Genomic DNA, 26,617 nt, shown 5'->3' with positions numbered 1-26,617 from the left:
TTTAATCCTAAACACTTGAAACATACAGGGTCAGTTCACAAATGACTACTGTAGCAACAAGAATCTTGCCATGCCGGCAGTTTGGGTTTTTAGTTTTAGGTAGGTAGGTCATTAGAGGTAAGAAAATAAATATCTTTTGTTTTGTAATCAGGGCGAACTGACCCTTTAAAAGCAAGTAAAATGGAGACAAACACCATCACTTCATAGTATTTCTGGTTTCCATTGGACTGATAATTCCACAGCATCTAAAAATACAAACATGCCACGTCTGCCCTCTGCTGGTGATGGTCTGAATCACTGGTGAGAAATAAAAACACACACACACACACACACACAAATGTTTACTTAAATGTTGTTGTGTTTTATTCACCTCCTCTCTTTCAGATGTGCTACTGACAAAAGATGCTCCCTGTACACATTGTCATCAGACACTGTTGGATATCACTTCATGTCATCGACCCGTCAGAAACCACGTGAAATGTTGACATCATCATCAGACCAGACAACTTGTTCAGTATTGAAGGTGGGTACAGCATAAAGTTTAGTGCATTTATTGCATCATAAAGCAGACATAGAAATGATAGTAGTGCAATTATACCCCATCAGAACTGAGGAGATATCTTGATAGTCTCAGCTAGTGTCTCGTCAATGCTAGACTTTGTATTGCATACAGAATTTAGGCAAGTGGAACGCAACAGGAAACGATAATTGTAAAAAATTGTGCTTTGGAAGTCCAAAGAATAACTGACTTTTATAGAAATTTTTACTGCAATAAAAATTAAGCAAATAGACGGAGCATATATATGTATATATATATATATATGTATATATATATATATATATATATATATATATATATATATATATATGATTTTTTAAAATTTGTATCGAAAGACTGTGCTCTCTGTGTTTCATCAAGTAGACGTCGTGTATCTAGAAACCTGGTCCTTCAGAAACGAATGTGTGTGTCAGTGGTAGCGAACGTCACAGTGGTCCTAAACAACTGCAGTGCATCGTTCTAAACAGAGGAATATACATAAAAACATACATGCTTTCTGAGGTGTTTAATATAGAGTCGTGTCCTATGACTGAAAACCTTCTACTTTCTGTCAGCATATGTCTGTTTCTGTGCAATTTGATAATAAGAAGAATCATAATAAGAATCATAATAACCATAATAATTATGATAATAATAATAATATCTGCATATTTAATGTACAGTATGTACAGCGAAGCCTTGATAAAGAATACATGTGACTGGTTATGTAGGTCATGTTGAATGGCTCATGATGTGACAATGGTCCCAAAAAAGCCCTTCTGATGAAACAGGAATATAACATGTCATGCACATACATTAGCTTATTTACATAAGTGGCATGTTAGCTGAGTTCTATAGTTTTATATGATAACAGCAGCAGACAGATTAACGTGAGAGTTTCAGTGCTTATTGAGATGCATTCTTTTTTTCTTAGTACTGTAAGACACAAAATAAAGGCAAGTAGATGATTAAATAAACATGTTTGGTATTTGCAATGAAGACATTTGACTATTCTGGAAGTTGAAGTTGTCTACATATGTATACTTGATGTATGTGTTGCAGCTTGCTTGGCAGAGAAATGAGCAGCAGTGGATATGAGAGTAACATAAATATGCCACCAGAGGTCGCCCTCCATATACTTATAGGCCTGCAGTACACATGCTTATTTCAGCTGTTAATGCCATGAGATAGTGAAATAATTTATTGGGCTTCTTAGACTTCTAAGGAGCCCGTCGCAATCAGGGGTGATAATGTCTTCTCCGTGTTGTAGCACAGTGATGTAGTGGAGGCTCGCTTCTTCTTAATTCAATGGGCAACTTAATTCAGAAGCTCCGCTGATGCCAAACATCTAAAGAGCAGCTGGGTGTCTTATAGTTCATCACTTCTTCAGTTATCACCTCACCACTGTGTAGCAGTGAGGTGTGAAAGCTACAGCCCAGTCGCCAGACTAGAATATACAATGTTAACCTTTCTGCAAACCAGGGATGTGTTCAAATGTGCGAGTGTGTCACATATGCAAAGAGAGGCGGATGTTCTGAACGAGACATTGGGACTACTCTAGCTGCGATTGTGCAGAAAAAGCAGGGTGTTTTAAATGCAATGCTCAGGTTCCACGTATTACGTTTACATAACCGACCTAACCTTTACATCGCGAGGTGGAGGGGATGGTTGTGGAGTTACAGGCGGAGGAGGCTGCCAAGCTAGTGACCGCTGTTTGAGACTGTGTGACACCACTGGATGTTGTAAGGACACCTCAGGACAATTTACACAGCTGTGCTTGAGGCAACAAAAGAATAACATTTTTGTTGAGAAGTAAGAATATCTCTGGACATGATTGTGGCGACAAAACCAAGTATTTTAAGCCCAACAAAATCTGTTCTTAACCCTTAACCAAGTGTTTTTTGTGCTACATGTAACAAGACCATATAAGCACAGCGTTGTCACAACATAAGACCCTAAACCTAAAAGAACAAGAAGCTGCAACATAAAGCACTGTCAAGTTACAACAAATCCGTGGTTTGCAGAACCCTAAACTGCCAACATTTATTCTGGCAACTGGATTTGAAAATTATCCCACTGATAAATTATGTTCATGTCTGTGTAGCTCATGGTGATCTGTTTATATCACGGAGAATTACATTCAGCACACATGCTGAGGTAACATTGAATTGTGTTACTGTGTATAAATCTATTCTCTGAAATAGACTGAAATATCAGACGGTAAATCTACTCAACAATGTGTTTTTTGTGTCGGAATTAACCTGAAGATCAAGTAACTCTCTGATTTATCGCTTTGTTCAAAATAAAATACAAAAAACCCCCGATAGTAATGATTGTTTTAAGAACATAATGTACATATAGTTATCAGAGTACAGGGACAGAGTCATTGTTTCAATCTCAAACTTTCCGATCAGGAGATGTTTGATGTCCTAACACTGAGGCGTCTGTCCTTCTCTGGCGTCACCTACACACGTTTTAAACACTTTCGAATCACCTGATTTCTGCTTATGCTACATGTTATTTTTGTAGTGTTTAACTTTTGTGTGGGGGGGATCAGGAAATGCACACTACTGTACAACAAATGATTACTGGAAATGATTAGATGTGATTAATAAGAATCCAATTTAAAGGGAAATGTGAGTTGGTGACTGTGTATTAATTGTTGGATGAGCCTTCTTGTCTCAGGAATATCAAGGACTAAAGTTTTTGGTTGATACTGAACGGCAATTTTTGTTATTTTAGTGAGCTTAGGTACCACGTCCAAGCGAAACCACAGTTACTGTAAATAATCCTGACTTCGACCAGCATTTATACATTCAAGTTGTGACAAAAGATGCATATAGACTGTTGCTGTGCAAGCCCGTGCTCGTCATGAATCAGTTTTGCATCACTGTTGCGTGCATCGTGATCAGCCATATGGAGGGCCAAGATATGAATTATAGATAGAAGTATAGATAGTTACTGTAAAAAAATAAATGGAAATTTAAAAAAGGCTACTGGATAAACGAGGAGAGAAAGCAAGTGAGGAAAAAGGAATAATTGTGCCTTTGAGGAAACATTTGGTTAAACTGGAATGACCGCTCACATAGAGCTGTACAGACGGAAGACAAACTGGTTTTCTGTCGCTCTCTGGGACGCCACGTTTAACAGAGAGGAAAACCTGGGAAGCTATTCGTGTTTGTACATGGTGTTATACTGATAGCGCTGCTATGCTACAGTACTGTATGCTAACAGACTCTGACTTCACAGGTGTGATATTTGTCTACAACAAGAGCTGAATGAGCCTACATGTGTCTGTGACAGCCCCGTCTGGGTGTCTGATCACACATGGGCTGGCTCAGCTGTGCCATGTGACCTCCGGTGTGAAATCAGGGACTCTGGGAACAAGGTCAGGAGGGTGAGGAAGGGAGAGAGGATGTCGTGCAAGTGACTGCACCGCTGAACTGGTTTTTATCACCAGTCGGTGTGCAGCTGTAGAAAGCGGCCCTGAGTTGACTCTTGGCGGTGGGAGCAGGGAGCTCTTACCGAGGGGGCAGCAGTGAGGCGGAGGCTCCTCCGGTCAAATCTTCCTCCTCCTCCTGCTCCTCTCCCTGTTTTTTTGCTTCTCCTCTTCCTCCAGCTCATCAGCCTCCTGCTTGTTCTCTCTCTCGAGGGACTCTTGCTCTTGTTCCTGTCTTCGCCCCAAGTTATGGCCAGAGAAGGTGGTGGCTGGCGTTGGAGAGATGAGGGCTGCTGCTGCCCCCTGGTGGCGCCCTGGTCCCTGTGCTCCATGACCTCCTAGCCCAAGCACAGGCTGCTCCTGTAAGAGACCAGGGGGCAAAGTTCAAGAAAGAAACCAGCAGCAACACAAACAAAGACCAAAACGTCTTAAAGCAAGAAAGAGAAACAAACATTTTCTCACCTTCGTCTGTGGTCGCAATCATTCTATCAACTCTTGAGTCTCAGAAAACTAAAAACGGACAGGCAGGAAAGTTGTAATTAATAAAGCAGTCAGACCGTTAATTAATGAAGCTTCAGCTGTGCGTTTGTCTCACCTGTTGGCTGGAGTTAGCTGAGGGCGGGGTGATCACACTTTGGTCCAGTAAGGGGTTCACAGGGGCAGAACAGGGGAGGTGCGTCGCACGCCAGTAAATTTCCAGATACTCGGCGAGGTGTTCACACGCGTCCTCCAGCTGATTCTCATCCAGGATGACGTCGAACATCTCCTAACGAGCCAAAGACAAGAACATGGGTACACCAGAGATCAATGTGAGGCCCTCAACTCTTTTTCCGAGCACTGAAATTACGAGTTTGTGCAGAGTGACGTACAGGTGGACACTGAGCTAGCTTGTCCCCCGCCATCATCTGGACGTTGAGGTGTTTGCTCTGTGACTTCCCTCGAGATTTTATCAGCCTCTGGAGAACCTGTGAGAACAAACAGAGATGAAGAGAGCCGAGCAGTGAGAAGAAGACGAAAACCTGAGTACTGGAAATTCTTCATGATTTCCCTTTTTGTTTTTCTTTTTTTTTTTAATTAATTCAAGTCACATAAAGAGACACCAACACAGCTGATGTGAACATAGTCTTCCATCTTTCAACCTCCTTTAATGTGGAGTCTGAAGTCTGAAGGTGTCTGATGTTAAATGTAATAAAGAATCTAAAGTCAAAGTAAATTATACATTTAGTTACATGTACTGTATGTATTCACTCATTGTATAGAAAAAGTCGACTGATCCAAAATTCAGCATTTTTCTAAATATCAGAATCTTTGTTTAATCAGCAAACAGATAAAAGAAGCAAATTAATTCAACCCTTTGATGAGCAGGCTGTGTTAAACCCTCTCTAATGCACAACACGGGTAAAAATGACCCTGATTCATGTCTAATGTAATTTCATGGATGGCTGAGTGTTTCATTGCTATATCTTATAATGTCAAATGTTTTAATCTTTGAATATTAATGAAATATCTTGTTCATGTTTACCACAAATCATTATTTTTATTTTGCCTCTCCTATTCTATGAACAAAAATATTTTCTTGTATTATTATATCATGTTTACAGGATTGGGTCAATCGTGCTGGTGAAATAATCATAATCATTTTTATTTTCAGTGAAACTGTGTTTCGCATCAAAGGGTAAAAAAATGGATCTGATGGCATCTGCAAAGTCTAGTAACATAACTTATCAAATAATTGTCAGTAAAAAGTAGAATATTTGCCTCCAAAATGAAGAGGAGTGGAAGTAAAAAGCGGCCAAAAAGGGAAATACTCAAGTAAATTATTAGTTCAGTAGTTGAGTAAATGTATTTAGTTACATGCCATCACTAATGAAACTACGTCATAACACAAGCGATGTATTCTGTGATTCACAGTAGATAGTGCTGCACTAACTAACTAAATAATTTCATTATTGGCTCATCATTAAATCTTTGAAATATTTTGAACAGTTGTAAAAAAAATTGTCTTCTTTCCTCTGACCAGGAGCCCAGAGCCTAAAGATATAACGGTGATAGATAAAAGAGAAAAGCAGCAAATGCTTCACTTGTTGGACAAATGTTTGACTTTTTTATACTTGAATAAACAACAAAAATGATAAAAAATAATAATCGATAATTCGAGTGTTTCACATCTTACTTTGATAATAATCAACAACCATATAGACAGGAATCTTGGATGAGGAATCTTGGATGAGGTTTATGTGGGTGCTTTACTTTAGGCGAGGACACTTTGACGTAGACGATGATGGGAGCCAGAGAAGTCTTGAGGAGCTGTGCTGGGTGGTTGATGGTGTCTGCATCCAGGACGACCAGTTGAAGAGACTTGGCTAGCTCAAAGATCCTCTCGATCTCGCTCTGAACCTCGGCTGTCAACACACCAGAGAAAGACAGGGAGATGTCACATTTAACGGAGCAACCTCACTCCTTAAATCAAAGAAAGCAGAGGCATCTATTCTTAGCAGCTATTAATCTATATTTAGCACAAAAAACATCAAAGAGCAACTTTCTGTTCACTCACCCAGACTGGAGCGCGTGTTGGATCTCTCCATTATGGCCTTCTTGTTCAGCACAGAGCGCTTCGCCAGCGACAGATCAGCAGTCACCCGGGTAATAGAGATCCTACGGAAGAAGCGTCTTATCACATCACATCCACAACCGTTCCATTTCAAAGGATGAGATGAACTTGTACTCTCTTGAAACTAAAAATAAATCATCATCATCATGTGTCCTATCGACCATGAAACGTGATTCCAGTTCTGCCGCTCGGTCACAGCGTTGCTGTACCCTGAGCGGCAGCTGTAGAGAGCCGTACCCACCTGCCGTCAAATCTGTGCTTTAGGAAGTCAAACAAGGCTTTCTGCATCATGTCCGTTACCTAGGCGACAGTTAAGAGGGGAGAGAAGTTAGGAGCAAGATGTGTCATGAAATATACACATTAAGCCCCACATTAGCATTTCCATAATAACTTTTGACGGCTTAATTTAGGCCAACTATATAGTATTTAAAAGCACTATATAAGGATTTAAAAAATTATTATTAGTTTATTACAGATGTTTTCAAAGCCTCCACAGGGGAGCTCCAAACAGTTTCAGGGGAGGCTCACTGAATGGAACTACAAAGATTTTGCATCATCCAAAGAAAATCTTAGTTCAGTAATTTTCTGTTTTATTTGTTTCACCTTAGATTTGACACTTTTCCTGCCTTGCCTGTGTTTCATTACTTAATCAGTCCGCGTGTATAGAGTTCACTTCGATTCATCTGCATTGTCTGTGTCAGCGTTTGGGCCTGTTCCTGCTTTTGTTCCTAGTTGCCTTATAGTTTGTTTATAGTTTTGTCATCTAAGAACTATTTAAGTTTTGTAAAATGTTTAATTTCAAAAACATTTTCGGGTTCTCTTCAGCTTGGTTTTGTTGCCAGTTTTTTTTTGTTGCCCGCATTTACATTTTTGGATTTAAGCTTTAAATAAAGCTTGCTCTCTTCTTTTTCTAAGCTTTGTGTGAAAATAGGCTTTGTTTATCCAGACAACATTATTTTATTTTTGACAAGTAGTCCCGACATCTCCAGCCATGTTTGTGGCAACCAAACCAGGTATAAGCCAAAACAATATATTTTCCGATCACTAACCAAGTGTTTTTTGTGCCTTAACCTAACCAGATGATAATCACAGCGTTGTCTCAACATAAAATAGAACATTTTAACTCCAGATACGCTAAAATGCTTCTTAAAGAAATTGGCAACATTTATTCTGGTGACTGGGCTGAAAAGGCAAGTCAGCAAAGAGAGAAATGAGCAGTTGAATGTTTAACCTTCAGTTTGCAGAATGATGAATGTACAGACACATACATCATTCTGGACAGTTGACACTAAGGCCTGTTTTTACAGTTTGGACATCTTATGTACAGTTGCTTGTCTATTGAAATGAACAGTATCTGTGCTCATAGATGTTCATAGATGCTGGATTTTTTTCAGTAAGAAGTAAGGAGTAGCCCTAATTTTAAGAACTTCTGGGTGAAACAGCCATCAAACTCTTTTTCTAATTATTATTCCAAGCAGAGTTTATTTTTGTCTTCAAACATGTGGGGAGGGGATCTTTAAGGATGACATGGGAGGGAGACGGTGTGTGTGTTCGGGTGAAGTCTATTTTCAAACGGTCCTAAAAAATGGATGGCCTTCAGAATAGGGGATGAAGCGCACAGTGGTGCTGCTCCTCTACGGTGTAACAGAGAGATGGGGAAACAGCGAGAGAGCGAGTGCACGAGAGGGAAGGAGGAAGGCAACGTCGCAGAACAATGGCGAGCAACCGAATGAAACATGTACAAGAGAGACAAAGCAGGGAGAAAGAAGAGAACGAGAGGGGAAGAGAGAAGGAGGCAGCCTGGCGTTCACCACTGGAGCATCCCCAAAGCACATCACCAGAGCGCTGCATAAATATTTCACACACACACAAAACAAACGGCTTGGCACACAGCTTGCGCAGTCACAGAAGAGAGAGCGAGGCAGAGAGAAAATGTTGAAGCACGGAGACATTCTGTTCAATTACACGCCTCACATTTCCGCATATTCGACGATTAATCGAGTTTCGCCGCAGTGTTTTTTCATACATCTCATCTCATGTGTGTTACGGTTCAGTATAGGAGAACATCACATGCAGTCGCCGACACGGAAGGGCAGACGTGCAGTTCTGTACGACTCAAAATGGATCAACGACTCCTCTTGCGTGCGCCATAATTTCATCAGGATGTGACTGTGGTGTTTAGTATCAGTGTTAATGGGATAATGGAGGCGAGAGTGATTCCCTTTAGATCAAGCCGGGCAAGTCCATACTGGACCAGAAAATTCAGCCCGGATTAAACTGGAACAAACAAAGGCAGTCCACAGAAGACGACCAGAGACTGAGCTCCAACACTCAGACACGTCACATACGGCTGGCAGACGCAGATATTTTCATTACTGACTAATTTACCAATGGTCTTTTTTTTTTTTTTTTGGATGAATTAAATCAAGTGTGTAAAATAATTATAAATAACCATCATACTTATTTGTCTACTAGTGAAGATAGGACGACATGCTAGCAGGCTGTACAGAGGCACAGTGGGGCTTTGAGCTTAATGCTAATAATTGGCATGCTAACATTCCTACAGTGACAGTGCTAACACGCTGATGTCCAGCAGGGCTGAGAGACTTCACCAGTTCTCTACAAACAAAACTCTGATGCCTTAAGACGAGGAATTAATGAACAAAATGTTCTCTCCGTTGACTAATTGATTCATTGGCTCAGTGATTTCAACACACGCTCCATATCTGACAACATCCAGTTAAAACTCAGGACTTCAATAAGCAAAACCAAATTATACAAAGTGAAAGGCGACACTGACGGCTGTCTCACCTCATAGCCCTTCAGTGAAGGGCCCACTAGCACCACCGGTCGCATAGAAGGGACCACATCATATGGGGGAAGATGTTCGGTCTGCACGGGCCACAAACACAGATGGAGGTGAAAAATATACAACATGTTGACACAAGAGTGGTAAGTAGACGCTCTGCATGCCACAGAGCCATAAAAAGTGCACTTAAATACGTCAAGTCTAGCAGTTTGAATAAGGGTGGTCTTAAATAAAGTGTAAAAATGTCAGGTGTTAAAGTAATAGCCACAAACATAGACATACCTGTTTCTGCTTCTGTTTGGCTTTCAGAATAAAGAGAGGGAATGTTAAGTAAGAGAGATAAAGGCTAATAAAAACATTCTGACAGGTCACTACTTCAGGAGAAACTGTCTGAGTTTTAGGGCTCTGTAAGAGTTTAAAAAGAAAGCATGCATGCCATGCTGGACTGAGGAAAAGTACATTTACATTACAATAGTCCTGTATGTACATCTGACCCTGAGAGAGCATGCAGGCCCAGAAGAAGCAGAGCAGACAGACTCAGAAGCAGGACTCCTGCCATCCCACCTACCTCCGGATGAAGCGTTTCCTCCTTTCCTGTGGAGCAACATAATGCAAAGCTTCATTATGCGTGAATCCCCTCAGGGAGCAATTTAGAAAGAAGGACTCAGAGCAACACGTGAACAAGAACTAGTTCTAGAACAAAGTTTTTCAAAGGCGAATTAGGGCAACACAGAGAGACAGAGACAAGTAGAGGAGTGCGAACAGAGACGCAGAGCAGTGTGACCTCTGACCTCGCTGCTGCTTTCTGCTCTTGTTTTATCCTCATGGCCTCTAGTTTGACTGGGCTCGGGATGAACGTGATGTCTGCCCCTTCCTTCACCAGCCGGCCGATCCACCAGTCATTGTTGTATTTCTGCACGATGACAGCGAGACACAACTTTTATCACTTAGAAGTTTTGCTCAGAATGTGCTGACATGGATACAAGTTGACTATAGCAATGGCAATCTTAATGTTGAAGGCCTCTCACCTCTTTTATGTGCAGAAAGTCTTTGGTTTCAAAGTTAATAGCAGAACCTTGGACTGGACAATCTTCATCAAGGGCCCCACAGTAACTCACATTGGTTTTTACTGCAAATGCTACTGGTTTGGACTGTGGAAAGATTAAAAAAATAAACATTCCAAATAAAATTCAAGGCAATAAACATCATCACTGCCTTTGTGCTTCACTCTGAAGATTAATCCAATTCCATAGACCTTAATGAATGGACAAGAAGATTAAATGTGTAATGAAAGCAGCCTCTGAGGATTATGACGACTCAGCTGTTTGCACGCTGCTCCACGGGAACTGAAGGTGAATTTAAAGTCAAGCGCTGACTTTTGACCTCTCTAGCTCTCACCTTGGCTCTCTCCAGCTGCAGCTGAGCCTGGCGCTCGGCTTCACGCCGAGACGCCTCCTGGTCCTCCTCCAGGGACAGGTCGGAATCCGAGGGTCGACTAGTGTAGGAATCGGCTGAACCCTGGAAGAAAAGAGGAGAGGAGAGGAATTTAATAATACATATGATAAATCCACCACAGTAACGCACCTGACAGCTTGTAGCAGCTGTTGCAATTCGTTCAGAGCTACTTCTGATAAAGTAAGTATTGACTTATAGACAATATCTCAGATGCAGCCTCAAACAGATCACCTCTGTGTCTTCCATGTCCCTCTCCTTGTTCAGCCTGTCTCTGAACCTGCCTGTCCTTTCCTGAAGCCATGTGACCCAGCCTGTAAGGACCAGCCAGTTCCTGCAGCTTTCCAAAGCAGCCGTCTCTGGGGAACGTGTGCGTGAGTACTGCAACAACACCAACTACCAGCACAGTGCTTGTTGTCTATTCATCCACTCAGCCAGACAGATGTTGGCAAAAGCCCAGAGACCTCAACCAGGAAAAAACACACAAAAGACACAACTCTGACAGAGTGCAGGTAATTAAGCCTGTCATGGCATTTTTTGGACAATGCATCCTTGGAGAAAAATATTGCAAAAAAAAAAAAAAAATCAACGTTATTGTCATTTCAAAGACAATTTTATGCCACTGATAAAATTATAATATAATATCATAATAATGCAAATACACCCTTTCAAAGAGCAATGCACTTCTAATTTTTGAGAATATAGAGACATTGGAAGAGGAATGTGAAACTAATGTGATAATATCCTATATATATATATATATATATATATATATATATATATATATATATATATATATATATATATATATATAACTGAAAGAATGTGAAACAGTGCAATGAACACATTAAATAAACTGGACTCTAGGACTCTTTTGACAGAGCCTGCATGTAAACACAACTGACAATATCAATGTCAGCGGTAATGATCAAGGTCACGCGATAATTCACAAAAAGATATGTGCAATAAGTCGACAACAACACTGATAATACAGGATGACACTACAAAACATAACATTCAGTCCATTTCTAGACTTCAGATTGGTCTGTGTCAACAAGGGACTTGGTGTCTCTAGTGTCTACACTGTAGTCATTTATAGTCAAACCATATAAAAGGTGTTTTGCCCATCACTCCCAAATATCTCTATTTAAACATATCTGCAGGGAGTGATGAGATCGGAGCCTGGACGCCAAACTCCAAGTATGTTTTGCTGCTATATTAAACAAACGTGGATTGTCTGACTGAACTGTCCTTAACATTGCTTAACCTTTTACATATGAAAACATTTAACATAATATTTCACAATATTCATTTGGATGAACAAACCTGGCAAAAAAAAAAAACATATATACATATACATATACAACATATCATTCAAATGTATTGTGGCTGACAGCGCAATTCTTACTCCTTAGAAAAGTATTTAAAGCAACTCCACCAATCTGTCTACATCTCAGTCTTGGCGAGTGCTACTGCTCATGTGAAAACAAGCAGTGTAAAGCCTTTTGTAGCTCCAGAGGAAGATGCATATAATGTGATAAATTCCCCCAGTGGTGTCAATCAGTGGCTAAATGTCATTGTGGGTAATGTATGTGCCAAGTTTAGAAAAGGAAGAAGAGTGCATGGGATTAAAAAGACAATATGTCAATAAGAGTTTCCTGTATAGATTTTGATCACCTGTTTTTAAGCAGTCCATAATGTGTCCACAGTGTTATTTGGCTTTTTAAGAACCTGGTGCCTACATTACCCCCAATGCAACATAGTGAGTGACATCACCCGAGGCAAGTTATCAGATTACATACAGCTTCCTCTGGAGCTAAAAATAAAAGGCTCTGTGCTGTACATCAAACTCTTCTCCATCAAAAACTGTAAAGGAAAGCAATAAACACAGATCCTACTCATAGCCTACAGATCCTGCCTTACACCTTAAAGTTCATACACATGTAAACTTAGACTGATAAAACTACCATGAAGCCTCACTTCACCCTGTCATCCGTAACATCTCACTCCATCAGCTCCTCCCCTGGTGGCTGCAGTCCCAGCTGGGTGCAGGGTTTGGAAGAGACTCCTCACAAACCAGACAGGAGCACCCACATAGCAGCCAAATATAGCTCGATAACAACGTCATTCTTCTTTTACCTTTGTCCCCCCCAACGTGTCTCCTCCTCCTCCCTCTTCTCTCCCCTCCTCCTCCCCAACACCTCCCTCCTCTACCCCTCCTTTGATTTTTTTTTTCCCCTGTCCCCCCTTCCAAATTTTTTTATTAATTAATAAAAATGCTTAAGCAGATTCCAGCGCAGAGTTTGTGGGTATCATTTGAATATCAAAGCCTGCCAGAGACTGAACAGTCTACCAGCGGAAGAAACAAAACCTAATTAAAGCACACGGAGCTCTGCGGATGGAAGAAGAGGAGTGATATTCTGAAAGTAGACAAAACCTCTTTAGCACAAAATTCCTCAGCACCTATTCTGATCGCACTTTTTTTATTGCTTTATATTGTTTTGATTTGATGAAGAATGTATTTGCACAAATTCCCTTGTAGATTAAAAAAAAAAGAAATTTGAAAAGAGAATTAGATAATAAGGATAACATGCAATCTTTACATTCTTGGACATATATTGTTACAATAAAGCCAATAATCACTTTATACTGTATGTACAGAATATTCTGTCACCAGTCTGTTGCTCCCTCTTTTGCCCTGCTGCTGATGTTACATTTCAGATGTTTAAAAACACTTAATTTTAGATTAACTGTCCGAGAGTGACAGAAAAGTTGCAGATAATCTTTTTGACTGTATAGCCTCACATCAAAATATGTAACAGCTACAGTGATCCAGAGCGCAATGAGTAGTAGCCTCACAATAATGGCCCTAAAATTGTGAGATAAACAAATAACAGAACAGCTCTGATACTAGGGCTGCACGATATATCGTTTGAGCATCGTCATCGCGATGTACGTATGCGCAATAGTCACATCGCAGAGCCTGCGATGTAGGAGGCAAATGAACTCATCTAATTTCAAGGGTACCTGACACACACTGCGCATGCATACTATGCATGCGCAGTGATCCACCAATCATTAGTTCTTAATCAGTGTGCCGAAGCAGACCAGCCCCTGCACATGGAGTGAGTCGCTGGTAACAACATTGAAAAAATGAGCAACAACAAGAGAAAATCGCGAAAACGAAGACTTGATGCCAGAAAGAAAGCAACATCAGTTATCGGGAATTATTTCAGCTACAAAAAGGTTGATATTGACCAAACACGTGTTCTGTGTCGACAGTGCCTTGCATCTGTTGCCACAACGGGGTAACTAACACAACTAATTTGTTTGACCATTTATGTCGGTACCACACAGCTCAGTACGACAAAAAGAGGTAAGATCAGTGCAGGTTAATTGTCCACAAGATAGCAGCAGTGCAGCATGACATAAAGTGCTGTTCAGGTCATCTGATGAAAATTCTTGTATTTTTTTTCTTGTATCGCAATGTCAGTTTTTTTCAATATAGTGCAGCCCTATCTGATACCCACATGGAGACAATGATTCAAACGTGCATGCTACGTCGTTTCAGTGATAGAGTCCATAGAAATCACCGCAGCAACAACACATAATGTTGCATTTCAACACATTTTGGGCAAAACGTAGTTAAATCTTTCTTCCACAAATTTCTTGCTGAAAATACAATAAAAACACATTTGAATGCAGAAACATTCTTAAAACATTGTGTTTTTCTGTTAAGCAGCCTGAAACTAGACAGTCACGTGACATGAATGCAGGACAAAAGAAAAAAATGGGCAGAATAACAATTAACAATAACAATTCCATATTGTGAAACTACTACTTATGGTAATACTGCTACGCAGAGACAAATGTAGCTACTACACATTTAGATGGGAGACCGGGTTGGACAAAGAAGTGTGAAGTTTGTAAAAGATCTCTTTCGGTTGTATGAGAGGCTTCAAACAATCTCGCCTATCTCTCTTTTCCTTCGTGCCTTTCAACTGTGTGATAAGTGCCTGATGTTCACATATTAAAGCCAATTACCATGTGGCTTTGACAAACGTCACCCACAACTGTGACACATCCTTCAGTGCTGTTTTCTTCAAAGCAATTCCCAGACAGACTGAGACGTCAGACTCTCGCCTGTTCTGTATTTCTCTCGCTGCATCCAAACATACAAATTCACCTTGTGCTTACTGCAGAAACCAAGTCATGAACATTGGAGATGTTTTAAATGCTCCACAACTGCTATAACAACCAGAAGTAGAACTAATCTAACAGACAGACAGAGGACAGAATTTATGAATATGAAACTGTGGATAACAGGTAGCTTCACGACAGGTTTTGTCTGCTGTAATCTGTCCTCTTGTTCACACTGGCCTTTGAGAGACCTCTTCCGAAAGTGTTTCCAATGTTACTGATGCGGGACAAAATCTTCATCCTGTGCAAAAATTATATTCCAAAGTTTATCTGAAGTTAATATGAGGCTGCAGGGGTCTGAGTTAATCACATCAAGTGCAAATGTCCCCTTTTTGTGAAAAGAAAACCGAAACATTCTGACTCTGCAGTGGACATGGTCCCCCACTTCCATCTGAAGAACAACACATCTCTTTAATCTGGGGAATTTCATAGTGGAGTCTGAGTAGCAGAACCACGAGGACGAGCTCAGCTGCAACATTTGAAGGTATGAATGCCTTCAAAAGAAGACAGGACGAAAAAACTGAGTCCAAACATTCAACAGATGGGCCCCAGAAGTTCAACTCAGAGCTGCGAGTTGAGATGCACAGACAAACCGCATGTGTACAGTACAGCATGTCCACAGAAGATGAGGAGAAGGAGGGAGGGAAGAGAGAGGAAGAGTGGGGAGATGCTGGCAAAGTGAGTGAACCAGAATAGACTTCTGCTGAGACAAGAGTGAGGGGGGGGGGGATGGGAGGAGAGGAGAGGAGAAAAACACGAAGACGCCTCGGAGCAGACAGACGGGGGGACTCATGGACGGAGAGACTGAGTTTGCATGCAGAGTGATTAAACAAAACGGGCAGCATCAACAGCGTACCTTGTTGCAGATGAGTCCTGTGGCGCTCGAGTCGGAGGCAGACATGATTGTGCTGCCAGCGCTCTCTTCTCCCCCATTGCACAGAAAGAGGCAGAACCCTCCTCCTCCTCCTCCCCTTCAGCCCGTGGTTACAGGGGGGAGAGAGAGGGTGGCGCGCTCAGCCTAAGTGCTTCACAGCTGACGTTGCTGCGCTGCCTCAACAGCCATTTCCTATACAAAATTGATGCCCTGACTGCAGCACTGGTGTGTACACGCCCGCATACTGGTACAGCACGGTGGGGCTCCTGCAGCTCCAAGGCAGCCCTCATGTAAGGAAAGGAGCATTCCTCCTCTCCCCTCCTCTCCTCTCCCTCCTCTCCTCTCCCCTCCTCTCCTCTCCTCTCCTCTCCTCTCCTCTCCTCTCCTCTCCTCTCCTCTCCTCTCCTCTCCTCTCATCTCCTCTCCTCCCATCTCATCTCCTCTCCTCTCCCATCTCATCTAAACCCTTCAAGTTCCTTCCCCACACTTTCCTCTTATGTCAATTTCTGCTAAAATAAATCCTGTAAAAAGTGACACAAAATCAACCACAATGGTCCGTTATTAATTCTCACGGAGTGCAGTATCGTTTTCCACCAGGCACAGATTGAACTTCTATAAATAAGACAGAACAAAGACTGAGCAGTTATGTAATCCATGCTAAGTGATAATAACAATAACCCTGCTGTTATTGCCGTTCCTCTGCCAATTAGTAGCACTCGTTGCTTAACAGGTGACCGCTTCAACCTAAGGGTGTGAAGTTAGTGGAGGGCATGGAGACAGAACGAGAGGAGGACGCGGGTGGAGAAAGAGGGAGATCGTTGGTATAGAGAGGGCAGGGCTGTGCCCGCCTGTCTGCCTGCCTGCCCTGCACCATCCTCCTGACAGGAAGGTGATGCATGAGCCTACCGAACTGAAATGCAGTGGTGAGTCAGCAGGCAGCCATCTAGAGTCCATCAGAAGTCTTAATAAGCCTGCAAAGAGGTCTCTATAGTAGGAGCCAGCCTTGTTGTTCCCGGCAAAGCCAGGGCTGCACGCCTGCTCTCCGGGTTGCCCTGGGCACTGAGGACCCTACTTTGCAGCCATTATGCTGGCAGCATGAGCTCGCTCACCCTCATTCAACTTTGGCTGCTTGAGAATTAAGTGCATTCCACTGGGGCTTTTGGCAAAACATGTCTCAGGGCTATATTTCTTCAGTGGCTTTTTAAAATTAAGGTGGGGGGGGGGGGGAAACAAGCACGCAAGCTTTCAAATGCACACACATGCACATACATATTACTGTAGTTAGAGCAACTACAGTGACTCCCCTCAGAGAGAAGATTGGGTGACTATTTTCATCATTAGTGTTGTGCATGAAACAGCCTTTGAGTAACCGCCTTTCAGACAGCAGGAGAGGAATGCAGAGACAGAGAACAAAAAACGAGAGCTAAAACCAGAAGGAGGGCAGCGAAGACGATTCACACCTGAAAAGTGAATTGTAACTGAGAAACACTACGAAGAAAACCTGACAAGCGTTTCTATATATTAACTATTAATTTTAACTTGAATATAGGGAAACAGAATGATAAGACGAACAGGAAAAGGTGTACGAGTGTGACGAAATCAGAGGGACAAATAGTACATTAGAGCAGTGGTACCAGCAATTAATAGCATACTCTTTTATCACTTCTTTTGTTATTTTATTTGCTTTTCAGTGGGTCTAAATATAGCCCTCCCTGCCTCTCCTTCCACTCCTCCCATCACAGACTGGGGCTGGCAGTGGGGAGAGGAATCGCGGAGGATTGTCAAAGTTCACTGAGTTTTGATGAATTCCCCCAAGAAAGAGCAAAGCAGATTTAAGACTGGCTCAGCGATATTCACTGATGCCAGATAGCCCATCTGAATGTGAACTAGGTGCCTGTACGGACAATAAGAGCAGACAGTCACCAAGGCTGGTCCCTGTTCAGTCTACAGCATGTATACACTCTCTGCAGCTGTTTTTTTTTTTGCTTTCTCCAACAGGATGATGATATTACATCTTGTGTTGTTCAATCCTCCTGATAGCGTGATGCAGGTGTGCTTCATAATGTTTCTTTTTATAGCACTTCTCTTTAAAGTTTACAGAGGCTGTCACATCCGTGGTAGAAAGAGAAACATGGTGATGCAAAGACAAAAATCTGATCATTTTTATGTGGATGTGGTCATAGGAGAAGTATTTAAACCTAGAAATCCATGACACACGCTAACCAGAGGTTATGTTTCCCGCCGTGGTTGGTTGGTTGATTCGTTGGTTGGTTTGTAAGCAGGATTACACAAAAACTACTGAATGGATTTTCACAAAACTTGGATGGAGGATGAGTCTCAGCCCAGAATACTTTTGGTGCAAATCTGGATAAAAGTGACAGATCCAGGAATAATTTTTTCACTTTCTTTAACATTGTGAGAAAGGGAGGTTTTTTTTTTGTTGTTTTTTTTTTACATTTTCATCAGTTTCTCAGGGAACAATACATGGATCTTGATTAAATAAATCTGGTGTATTTAGGTAACTGGTATCCATGTGTGAGTACAGATCCAAATAGAAATCTGTATCTAGCAGATTTACATATGATTCATTTGACACTGGACTAGGCTTGATTGAATTGAAGGGGAATGATGGGCCTTGGCGGAGGTGTGCGCTCTACTGAGTGCATCTCTAGTTTTATATATTTTGACTAAGTTATTTTCTAAATCATTAAATATCTGATTTAAAATAAACAGGAGTACAAATTTCACATTTAATGTTAAAATTTACACCAGATAGTTTAAGGTCAGTACTACTGCAACAAATCAGTTTATGTTTTTCTAACCTTTAAATGAGCTTTTTATATCTGCAGAGGAAGCAGGTCCTCCACAGTTGGCCATGTTGCACCCTACAGTAGCCCAGAATGGACAAAATAAAAAGGATCTAATGCTGGCCTTTAACAATTTTTGTGTTTTTAGCTGCCACTGAAGGAGAAGGTGCAACAAGGGGCATTCAGTTGGTTGAAATCTCCAACCACACAGCTAGATGAATCCCACACACGGGACCTTTGACGTTGGGTACTGGACACTTTATTCTTTTTTCTTTTCTGTTTTTTTGCTGAGCACCGCAGAGCCGACCAGTGCACCCACACTCTTGTACTGTGAGCAACTGAGAAGCTCTGCACCATCTGGGAACTCCAGCGAAAACACAGTTCAAGATTTCCACATCAAATCTGGAGATTTTAAACACGGCAGTAACCTTGCCACGTCCCCAACCTTTTGACTTGTGAAGAGGCACTTCACAATATGTGTGCAGCGGGAGCTGAGGCAGCATTACAGCCAGAGGTGGATCATCATCCAGAGCCAGAGAGAAGGTCTCTTGACAGTGCAACCAGAGTAGGGCAGAGTGGATCAATAGGAGAGCTACCCAGATTGATACTCCATCCTGTCCCAAGCTGCTCCACCCTCCTCCTGCTCTAATGTTACCTCAGGATACTTTCTCCCTGCCTGTAATGAGCCCTTAACAGCCTATAAATAAGCACATCCAAGTCACTTCAATGCACGCGACACAACTGCTTTCTCACCAGGTCCTCATAAAGAACACAGGACATCTTGTGTTAGCCAAGTGCAAAGAGAAATTGCTACAGATGCAATGAGGACAATGTGATGACATGAATCATCGCGGATGGGTTGACAGCGAAGCTTGCTGGTGCACAGTGGACGAAGAGGAGCAGGACACAGCGAGCCTGGCCAGGAATCTCTATCTTTCATCCACAACTTGGCCTGGCTCTCTACGCTGTGCATACTTAGGCTTTCATCCCTCCGGGGATCCCTCAACCTGACTTCACCAAACTGCTTCAAAGTGCAGAGGCTGGAGCTAACCCACATAAAGCTGTGTACCTACAGTGCAGCACAGAATGGCACAGTGCTGCTGCATCCTTCATTAAATCAGATGTGTTTGTTAGAAGCTGACCTGATTTAGGCTTGAGGTTTGAGTCAGGCCTAATTGGCGCGTCTTGACTAGTGGGCTGAGCTAACTGAGGGAATGTCAGACTTATCAATATGTAATGGTGCCCTACATAGTCACACATTCCAGCTTTACATCTAAAAACGGTGCGTTTTCTTTCAAGTTTGAAACATTGTCAGCGACCACATAAGGTTGGATTATCAAAATAAATGTCTTGTGAGCAGATGTGCGCGCCAAGAAAGCAAGATGAGGGTTTAGAATAGTAGAATAAAGTGATGTCCTAGATAAGACATGCCAAACATCCAGATGTCACATAAAAAAAATTAGAGCGCACACTTCCTTATTCTGACTTTGTTCTCGTCTTTAACAAAAAAAACAGCAGTTTCCAAACAGGACACTCCAGGAGAAGCTGAGCTGGAATCTCAACATTGCTGCTTCATCAAATTTAATCAAGGCATTGCACACTGATGTGCCAACACACACGCATGCATGCACACACACACACACAAACACACAAACACACAAAGCACTTTGCTCCTCATGGGACAGGCTTTTAGTGCTCTGTCTCATGCAGTATTTAATTGACCCCACACAGGAAGCCTCGCGGTCCCAAATGCACTCCTTCCCCCCACCGACGGAGAAAGCTTGAGCGCCTGCAAAGTATGCCCGCAGCTTCCCACCACCTCTGTCACACAACTGCACTAAATGCCATTTTCTGTTTTCGTGCAACTCAGACTTCCCACCGAAATGTCAGCACTGAGGGTAAGGAGTTTGGACGTACATCAATTTTTTTTTTCAGAAAAAAAAAAAACGCTCAAATGTGGGCAGAAACACGGCCGTGCCCCACTTTGACTGCCGCATACATCAACTCCATATCTCAAACTTTCACTCAAAATTCCAACAGCAGAGTTGAAAGATTCTCCTTCTTCCCGGAAAGAAGAATCTTTTATCACCTTCTTTCATTTCATAAAAGCATACATTGTTAGGGTTACAGTGGCTATCAATGCAAATTCTCAGCATGGATCAGATGCAGAAGAGATAGCAGCATACTTACTCAGTTGGAGGTAGGAGAGCACACTCCCCGTCTCTCTCGCTCGCTCTCTCCGCTAGTCAGTCATGGTGTGCTCTCTCTCCTGGGTAACACTGAAGTGTACTGTAGCGTGCTTGTAAGCAGACTATCCCTCTCTTTTTCTCTACACCCCCTCCTCCTCCTCCTCTCTTATTCTCCACCACTCTCAGTACACAACCCTTTGCTACGTCAGTGAGGCTCTCACTGCTCTGCATATCATCCTTCCCCACCCTCTCCTCCTTCTCTCCTCGCCTCCCTTCATCTCCACCTCCAATGGGAATCTGTATCGCAGCCGCATCTACAGTTCATTCAGGACTCAAGATTCAACATCGCTGAGGCAAACAGGGTTGCAATGTTGGATCTTACAGCATCAATCAGGCTCATATAAGTCTCTCCTCACTGCGATCACACTGTAAAATCAGCACATACAGGCAAGAGTCAAAACTTCATCACGAAGCATCCTCTCCTTTTGGGGTTCGCACGCACACAAATGGACAAAAGTGTGTGGATTGATGAGTATTACATCCATATGTGATAGATTAACATCTCATTCCAAACTCACAGACATCAATATACTGCTTCTACTCTTCTGGGACGGACGCCACAAGATATCGAACCTGGCTGCAGATTTTTGGTCCCATTCACCTAACTGAGTGTTAGTGAAGTCATGCACTGATGCCGGGTGATGGTCTGGCTTGAAACGGGTGTTCCAGTTCAACCCGCGGCGGCTCAGTTCTTTGATGCTGCTCAGTTATAAGAGACTGTTTCTTTATGCATATGGCTTTGCGCGCACGATCAGTGTCGTGTTGAATCTGTTGCCACAAAGCTGTAAGCACATGTTGAATAAAATGTCATTGCATTAGTTCTGCACGAAAAACTGGCATCGCAATATTTTGGTTTGGTTGCTGAAAACACAGAGTTTAATCATCCTAGAATGACGGGGGTGATGTCGTAGGAGAAGGCATTTTATCACGCAACCAAAGCAGGTTTGTTTGATGAATTGTTCAAGAATGTGAAGAACCGTGGTTAGCTGAGTGCGAAGAGCCTGCATGTCACTCAACAGTGACAAACTCCCATGTATCCAAGAGCACTTAAACCAGACTAAATCATGTAATATTAGATGCAGTGCTGGAGTCAAGACCACCTAAACCGAGACCAAGTCAAGCCCAGAATGTATCAAGACCAAGCCAAGACCAAGACCAGCTTGAGTCCCACGCTGCGTGACACACTTACAATAAAATGTGGAACATGAGAACCATAGGCACTCATGAAATTGATCTAAAATTTTGGTATCAGGTTTTCTGGGTGACTCACGTTTTCCCATGGAAACCATCATTCAGTACAGACTGTGGCAAACAATTCAGTGAAATCCCTAAGAAATATGTGTTTGAATTAATTTGCCTTACTTGACATTGCACATCCTGCGATGTGACCAGTCCTCATGCACACACTGCATGTCGATGCTGAAACTATTTGTTGTGCAGCCCTAAATTACATGTTGCAGCATTAAGATTCCCTTTATTGGCACTTTATTGGACGTATCGAGCCCAGCCCATGAAAAATGGTGGACAAATGGTGGAAAAATGGTATCTACAACATTGTTATGTGACTCACAAAGACAAAGAGAAAATCTACAGTCCTATCACATTGTTATTTCTGCCACTGTGGATTTCAACATGTCAGAATCCAAAAGTTTAGAGACAGGAGGAAGTCTTCTGGTGGTGAGGAGCTATGGGAGCCATGTAAGTTGTCTCTGCTCGACATGTGGAGGCGTCCCCAGCGTAGCCCTCTGTTCGCTCAGTGTGCTCCGTAGATGTCATGGCTGGCTGTGCTCTGACACCCGCTCAGACGCTCAGTGTGTGTGTGTGTGTGTGTGTGTGTGTGTGTGTGTGTTATGGATCTGTACAGATGTGAGATTTTGTTTTAAACCACAAAAACATCTCAAGAGAAAATTCTGCCCTGTTTCTTAATTTGTGTGAAATGGGAACGATACAGTGTGAGATCAACATCTAAAAGGCAGCCTGACAAAATAACACCATGACTATGGGTGATGTGAAAATCTCCAGCAAAGTTGAGATCCATAATTCATAGGGTAGGTTGCAGGAAACAGTGAGGCGAGGGAGAGGAAAAAAAAAAGGAGGGAGCGAGAGACGGCGGAGGCATCCATTCGAATTCTGCATGAGCGGTCGATGTGAATAAAACATGAATGAATGAAGGTTTGAAAGTTAAACTCCACGGCGCTTTGCGCGGAGCGGGAGACAGGCAGGAAAAGGAGAGGGGGCAGCTTTAGGAGCTGCACCCAAGCATTGAGTACAGATGTCTCTGAGTCTGTCCCATAAGAAGCGCCTCTGTGGGCAGAGCTGCCGCTGCTGCTGCTGCTGCTGCTGCTGCTGCTGCTGCCGCTGCTGGTGCATTATGGATGAGGGGCTATTTTAAGGCGATGCTGCGTTTTGATTTTTGAGTGGAGGGAGATGACACCTGGCTGCTGCCAAATCCTTTCATGAGGTTTGTACACTACTTGATGGGTTCAGACAAGCAGGCGCAGCTTGTGTTCCAACACAGACCTGATCCCTGTTTGAAGTGTGCATGCCAAAAGGAGGGAGGAGGTAAACAGACTGGTGGGATGCTGGTGGAATGAGTGAGGGTGGCACCAAGCAGCTCGTCACGCAGACAGCGTGCTCTATGTACAGATTAGGCACACGTACAGTATAATGGCTGCTGAGGTTGGTAGTTAGGCTGTGCAGTGTTTCATTAAACTCCACACAAAAAGGTTTCTCAACATGCCAAAGTAAAAATATGCAGTAACAATAAATGTCCAGATAAATAACTCTCCACACTCTTCCCAGCCCAGTCGCAGGACTAAAATTATGGCATTGTGCGTTTCTGAACCCTGGATGCATTAAATGTGCACATTTCATATGTATAATATTTACATTTCTACAAAAAAATGTTTCAGGTCACATTCAGATGTTATTTATATGAGCCAGCTTTCTTTTTCGGGAGGAGGGGGAGATGGTGCTGGCGTGACAGCGAGGGAAGAGACAAATGTTCTAGCAACCCAATCACCAGAGTAAGTACATTTCTGCAAAACCACAGACAAGTTCAAGCTGCATGCTTCTTTATGTTTCGACTGAATGTTTGTTCAGGTTCAGTTGTCTATTTAAAACATCATCGTTTGGCTTAAAAAAACGCCTTGGGTCATAAAAAACATCTGATAGAACACAGCTTGTGCAGACCAGTTGTCTGTAACCCAGCCACAATCCCCTTCACCTCCAGGTGCAACATCAGTTAATAAACGTGTCATGTGTACCAGATGTGGCACATTTTCTACACGTGTAAGTACAGTACGTAGCCTACGCCACAGCAAACTTGGAAGTATCTGTGGTTTGCAGAGACGTAAACTGCTAACAGTATATCCTGGCTCAACACTAAACTTTATATTTTTAGCATCCATCTGTACATTGTGCAGCCATGTGATCCTTTCTTTACCCTGAGCATGTGTTTTTTGTGCCTTAACCTATCCCTATCTCATAAGCACAGCATTGTTACAACATAAAAGTGAAACACACAGAAATGTAAAGTTTCAACATAGCCATCCTTTGTTGAAAACATACAATGCAAACATTTATCACAGCAGGTATTAAATTGAGCAGACTCTGGTCTTGTTCTCTATCGGTGTCATTGGGTGTTATGCTTCAACCTAAATCAACTCTATATCCAAGATTGTGTTGCTAGCTGTACTTTTCAAAGAATTCTGCTCTGTAGCTTTTTTTCTCAAGTAGAAAACAGGCAAATGCAACATGAGAGGAAGAAACCTTCCTAAAGCAGGCTTCTCATTCCTCACTAAATCTGAATGTTGCCCCAAATCTGATGGTATAAATTGCCCAAGTTGTTTTCAGCTGAGTTTTCAGGAGGAAACGTTTAATTTGAAATGCAAAACTTGCTCCAACGAGTTGTCGAGGAGACTTTTAACACTCCACGCAGGATGAATCTGGCACTGAGACACTGACTGGACCCCCTGCAGTTTGCCCGTCCGACACACACTGAAGCAAATGATGCAATCATCTTGCTTCTCTAGAGGACCTTTTTCCCAGCTGGCAGCGCAGTCAAAATCATGTGTTTTTGACTTTTCAAGCACCTTTAACACAGTCCAGACGCTCTGGGTGAAGAAACAAGCTCACAGAGACGCAGATGGACGCCCCAAAGGTGTCCCGGATCATGGATTATCTCCCTAGTGGGCCAGTTTGACAATCTTCAGAAAGATTTTCATTCTGAGAAATATAAAGTCCATCTATCTATCTATCTATCTATCTATCTATCTATCTATCTATCTATCTATCTATCTATCTATCTATCTATCTATCTAAAACACACAAGAAAGACAAAACAATAAAAGACATTCAAGCTGAAAGGATTTGTGATTTTGTGCTGAATTATTGCACAGTTATTTCATCACACTTTTCCCCATTATTATAATTCTCTTCTCTCTGTTCGCCAGCTGAAAGAGAACCACACAGAGAACAATTTACATTTTTAACATACTGGAACTACCATTCCGAGTCATTTTTAGATCAATATTCATGCAATGTCGTTTACAGCTATTTCTACTTCATCATTGGCACACCGAGGGGGCTTCAATGCCAAATTTTCCAATCTTTAATATTTAGTTTTTGTCTTTCTTTAACAGCGTCGCTTTCACTTTTGATCTTTCTTTCGTGCAAATGTTCATTATTCCCTGATGTCGTTCTGTTGCAAAGACCACTGAGAATGTACAGAGGGAACAAGATGACAGTCAACCATGAGGAAAACTGCATGTGAAACACAACCACGGTCGCTTATCGTGGAGCTCAACTGTGATTACTCCACTCATGACCCAGTACATGATAAGGTGGACGCATGGACGGACCCCATGCACCACGGTGCCTGCTGGAGGTTTTGTTTTCATCTGTTGCTCCAGCTGACCACTTATGACATTATGCTCCAGATGTTTATCGCGGACGTTTAAAGACCCCCTCCCCTGCAGTAGCCCTGCTCATCTGTGTCTAATTCCTGCTGGCAGGCTGACAGAGCCGATGCATGCCGAGACTCCTCCGCTCCGAAGTGAAAGATCCCCGGTGAGGTCAGCCTGTCTAATTACATCGTCGGCGTCCCCCAACGAGGACCTGCGTCCACCTTCGCCGCTTGTTAGCGCTCCAGAGGATGCACGACGCATGCAGTACAGCCAAAAAATCTCATTCAGTTACCCCTTGACCACCCTCAGAAGAGACGAGAAGAAGGAGGAGGAGGGAGGGAGGGGGGAGAGAGAAAGGAGGAGAAAACTGATAATAACCCACCTCGTTAAGCAGAAAGACGCTTGAATTGGTCAGGGACATCCGCAGATAACAGGAGGGGGGATCTCGGTCACCTCAGCACAACTTGGGTGAGGGGGGGAAAAAAAGGGGAGCCACAGTTTCTCCGCCGGGCATCAACTACAGGCAGAGGAGCACCGCGCCTCGTCCAGACATTCCCACAACACGAGAGGAGACGAGTCCTCCCTTCATGTGGACCTCCGGCGGCATCTGCGCTGCGAAAAACAAACCCTTCCTTCCAGTTTGTGGGTTCTCACGCCATGATCAATGACTGTACACAAAGCCATGCGCACGGACACACAGATGGATAGATTACAGCTTTCTTAATAAATTA

General features: G+C 42.6%; 1 protein-coding gene across 2 annotated transcripts; it reads right to left on the bottom strand.

Moving 5' to 3' along the window:
• Window positions 1–340: 340 nt before the first annotated feature.
• On the bottom strand, window positions 341–26,617 carry LOC115585317 (voltage-dependent L-type calcium channel subunit beta-4-like). 2 transcript variants are annotated; one of them, XM_030423617.1, is made up of 14 exons: window positions 26,269–26,617; window positions 10,796–10,915; window positions 10,426–10,548; window positions 10,189–10,310; window positions 9,966–9,991; window positions 9,680–9,699; window positions 9,400–9,480; window positions 6,830–6,888; window positions 6,532–6,632; window positions 6,228–6,379; window positions 4,847–4,942; window positions 4,573–4,743; window positions 4,440–4,487; window positions 341–4,337 (listed from the first exon to the last, which is right to left on the bottom strand). In XM_030423617.1, the coding sequence occupies exons 1-13, from the start codon at window positions 26,305–26,307 to the stop codon at window positions 4,458–4,460; spliced, it is 1,140 nt and encodes a 379-aa protein (XP_030279477.1). In that variant the 5' UTR covers window positions 26,308–26,617; the 3' UTR covers window positions 341–4,337; window positions 4,440–4,457. The 2 variants fall into 2 exon arrangements, with proteins under 2 accessions (XP_030279477.1, XP_030279476.1); XM_030423616.1 differs by lacking the exon at window positions 26,269–26,617 and adding an exon at window positions 15,906–16,243.

Source organism: Sparus aurata, chromosome 7, assembly GCF_900880675.1.
Source record: "Sparus aurata chromosome 7, fSpaAur1.1, whole genome shotgun sequence".
NCBI lineage: Eukaryota > Metazoa > Chordata > Actinopteri > Spariformes > Sparidae > Sparus > Sparus aurata.
This window is presented reverse-complemented; position numbering and strand designations above follow the sequence as displayed.

What these genes read in the sequence shown, in the direction of transcription:
- LOC115585317 (XM_030423616.1), bottom strand. Translation starts at nt 15,950, where the DNA reads ATGTCTGCCTCCGACTCGAGCGCCACAGGACTCATCTGCAACAAG. An exon ending in GAGCAGAAAGCAGCAGCGAG is followed by an intron (nt 9,992 to 10,188) that starts GTCAGAGGTCAC and finishes GTTGCTCCACAG; the next exon opens with GAAAGGAGGAAACGCTTCAT. An exon ending in CAACACGCGCTCCAGTCTGG is followed by an intron (nt 6,380 to 6,531) that starts GTGAGTGAACAG and finishes GTGTGTTGACAG; the next exon opens with CCGAGGTTCAGAGCGAGATC.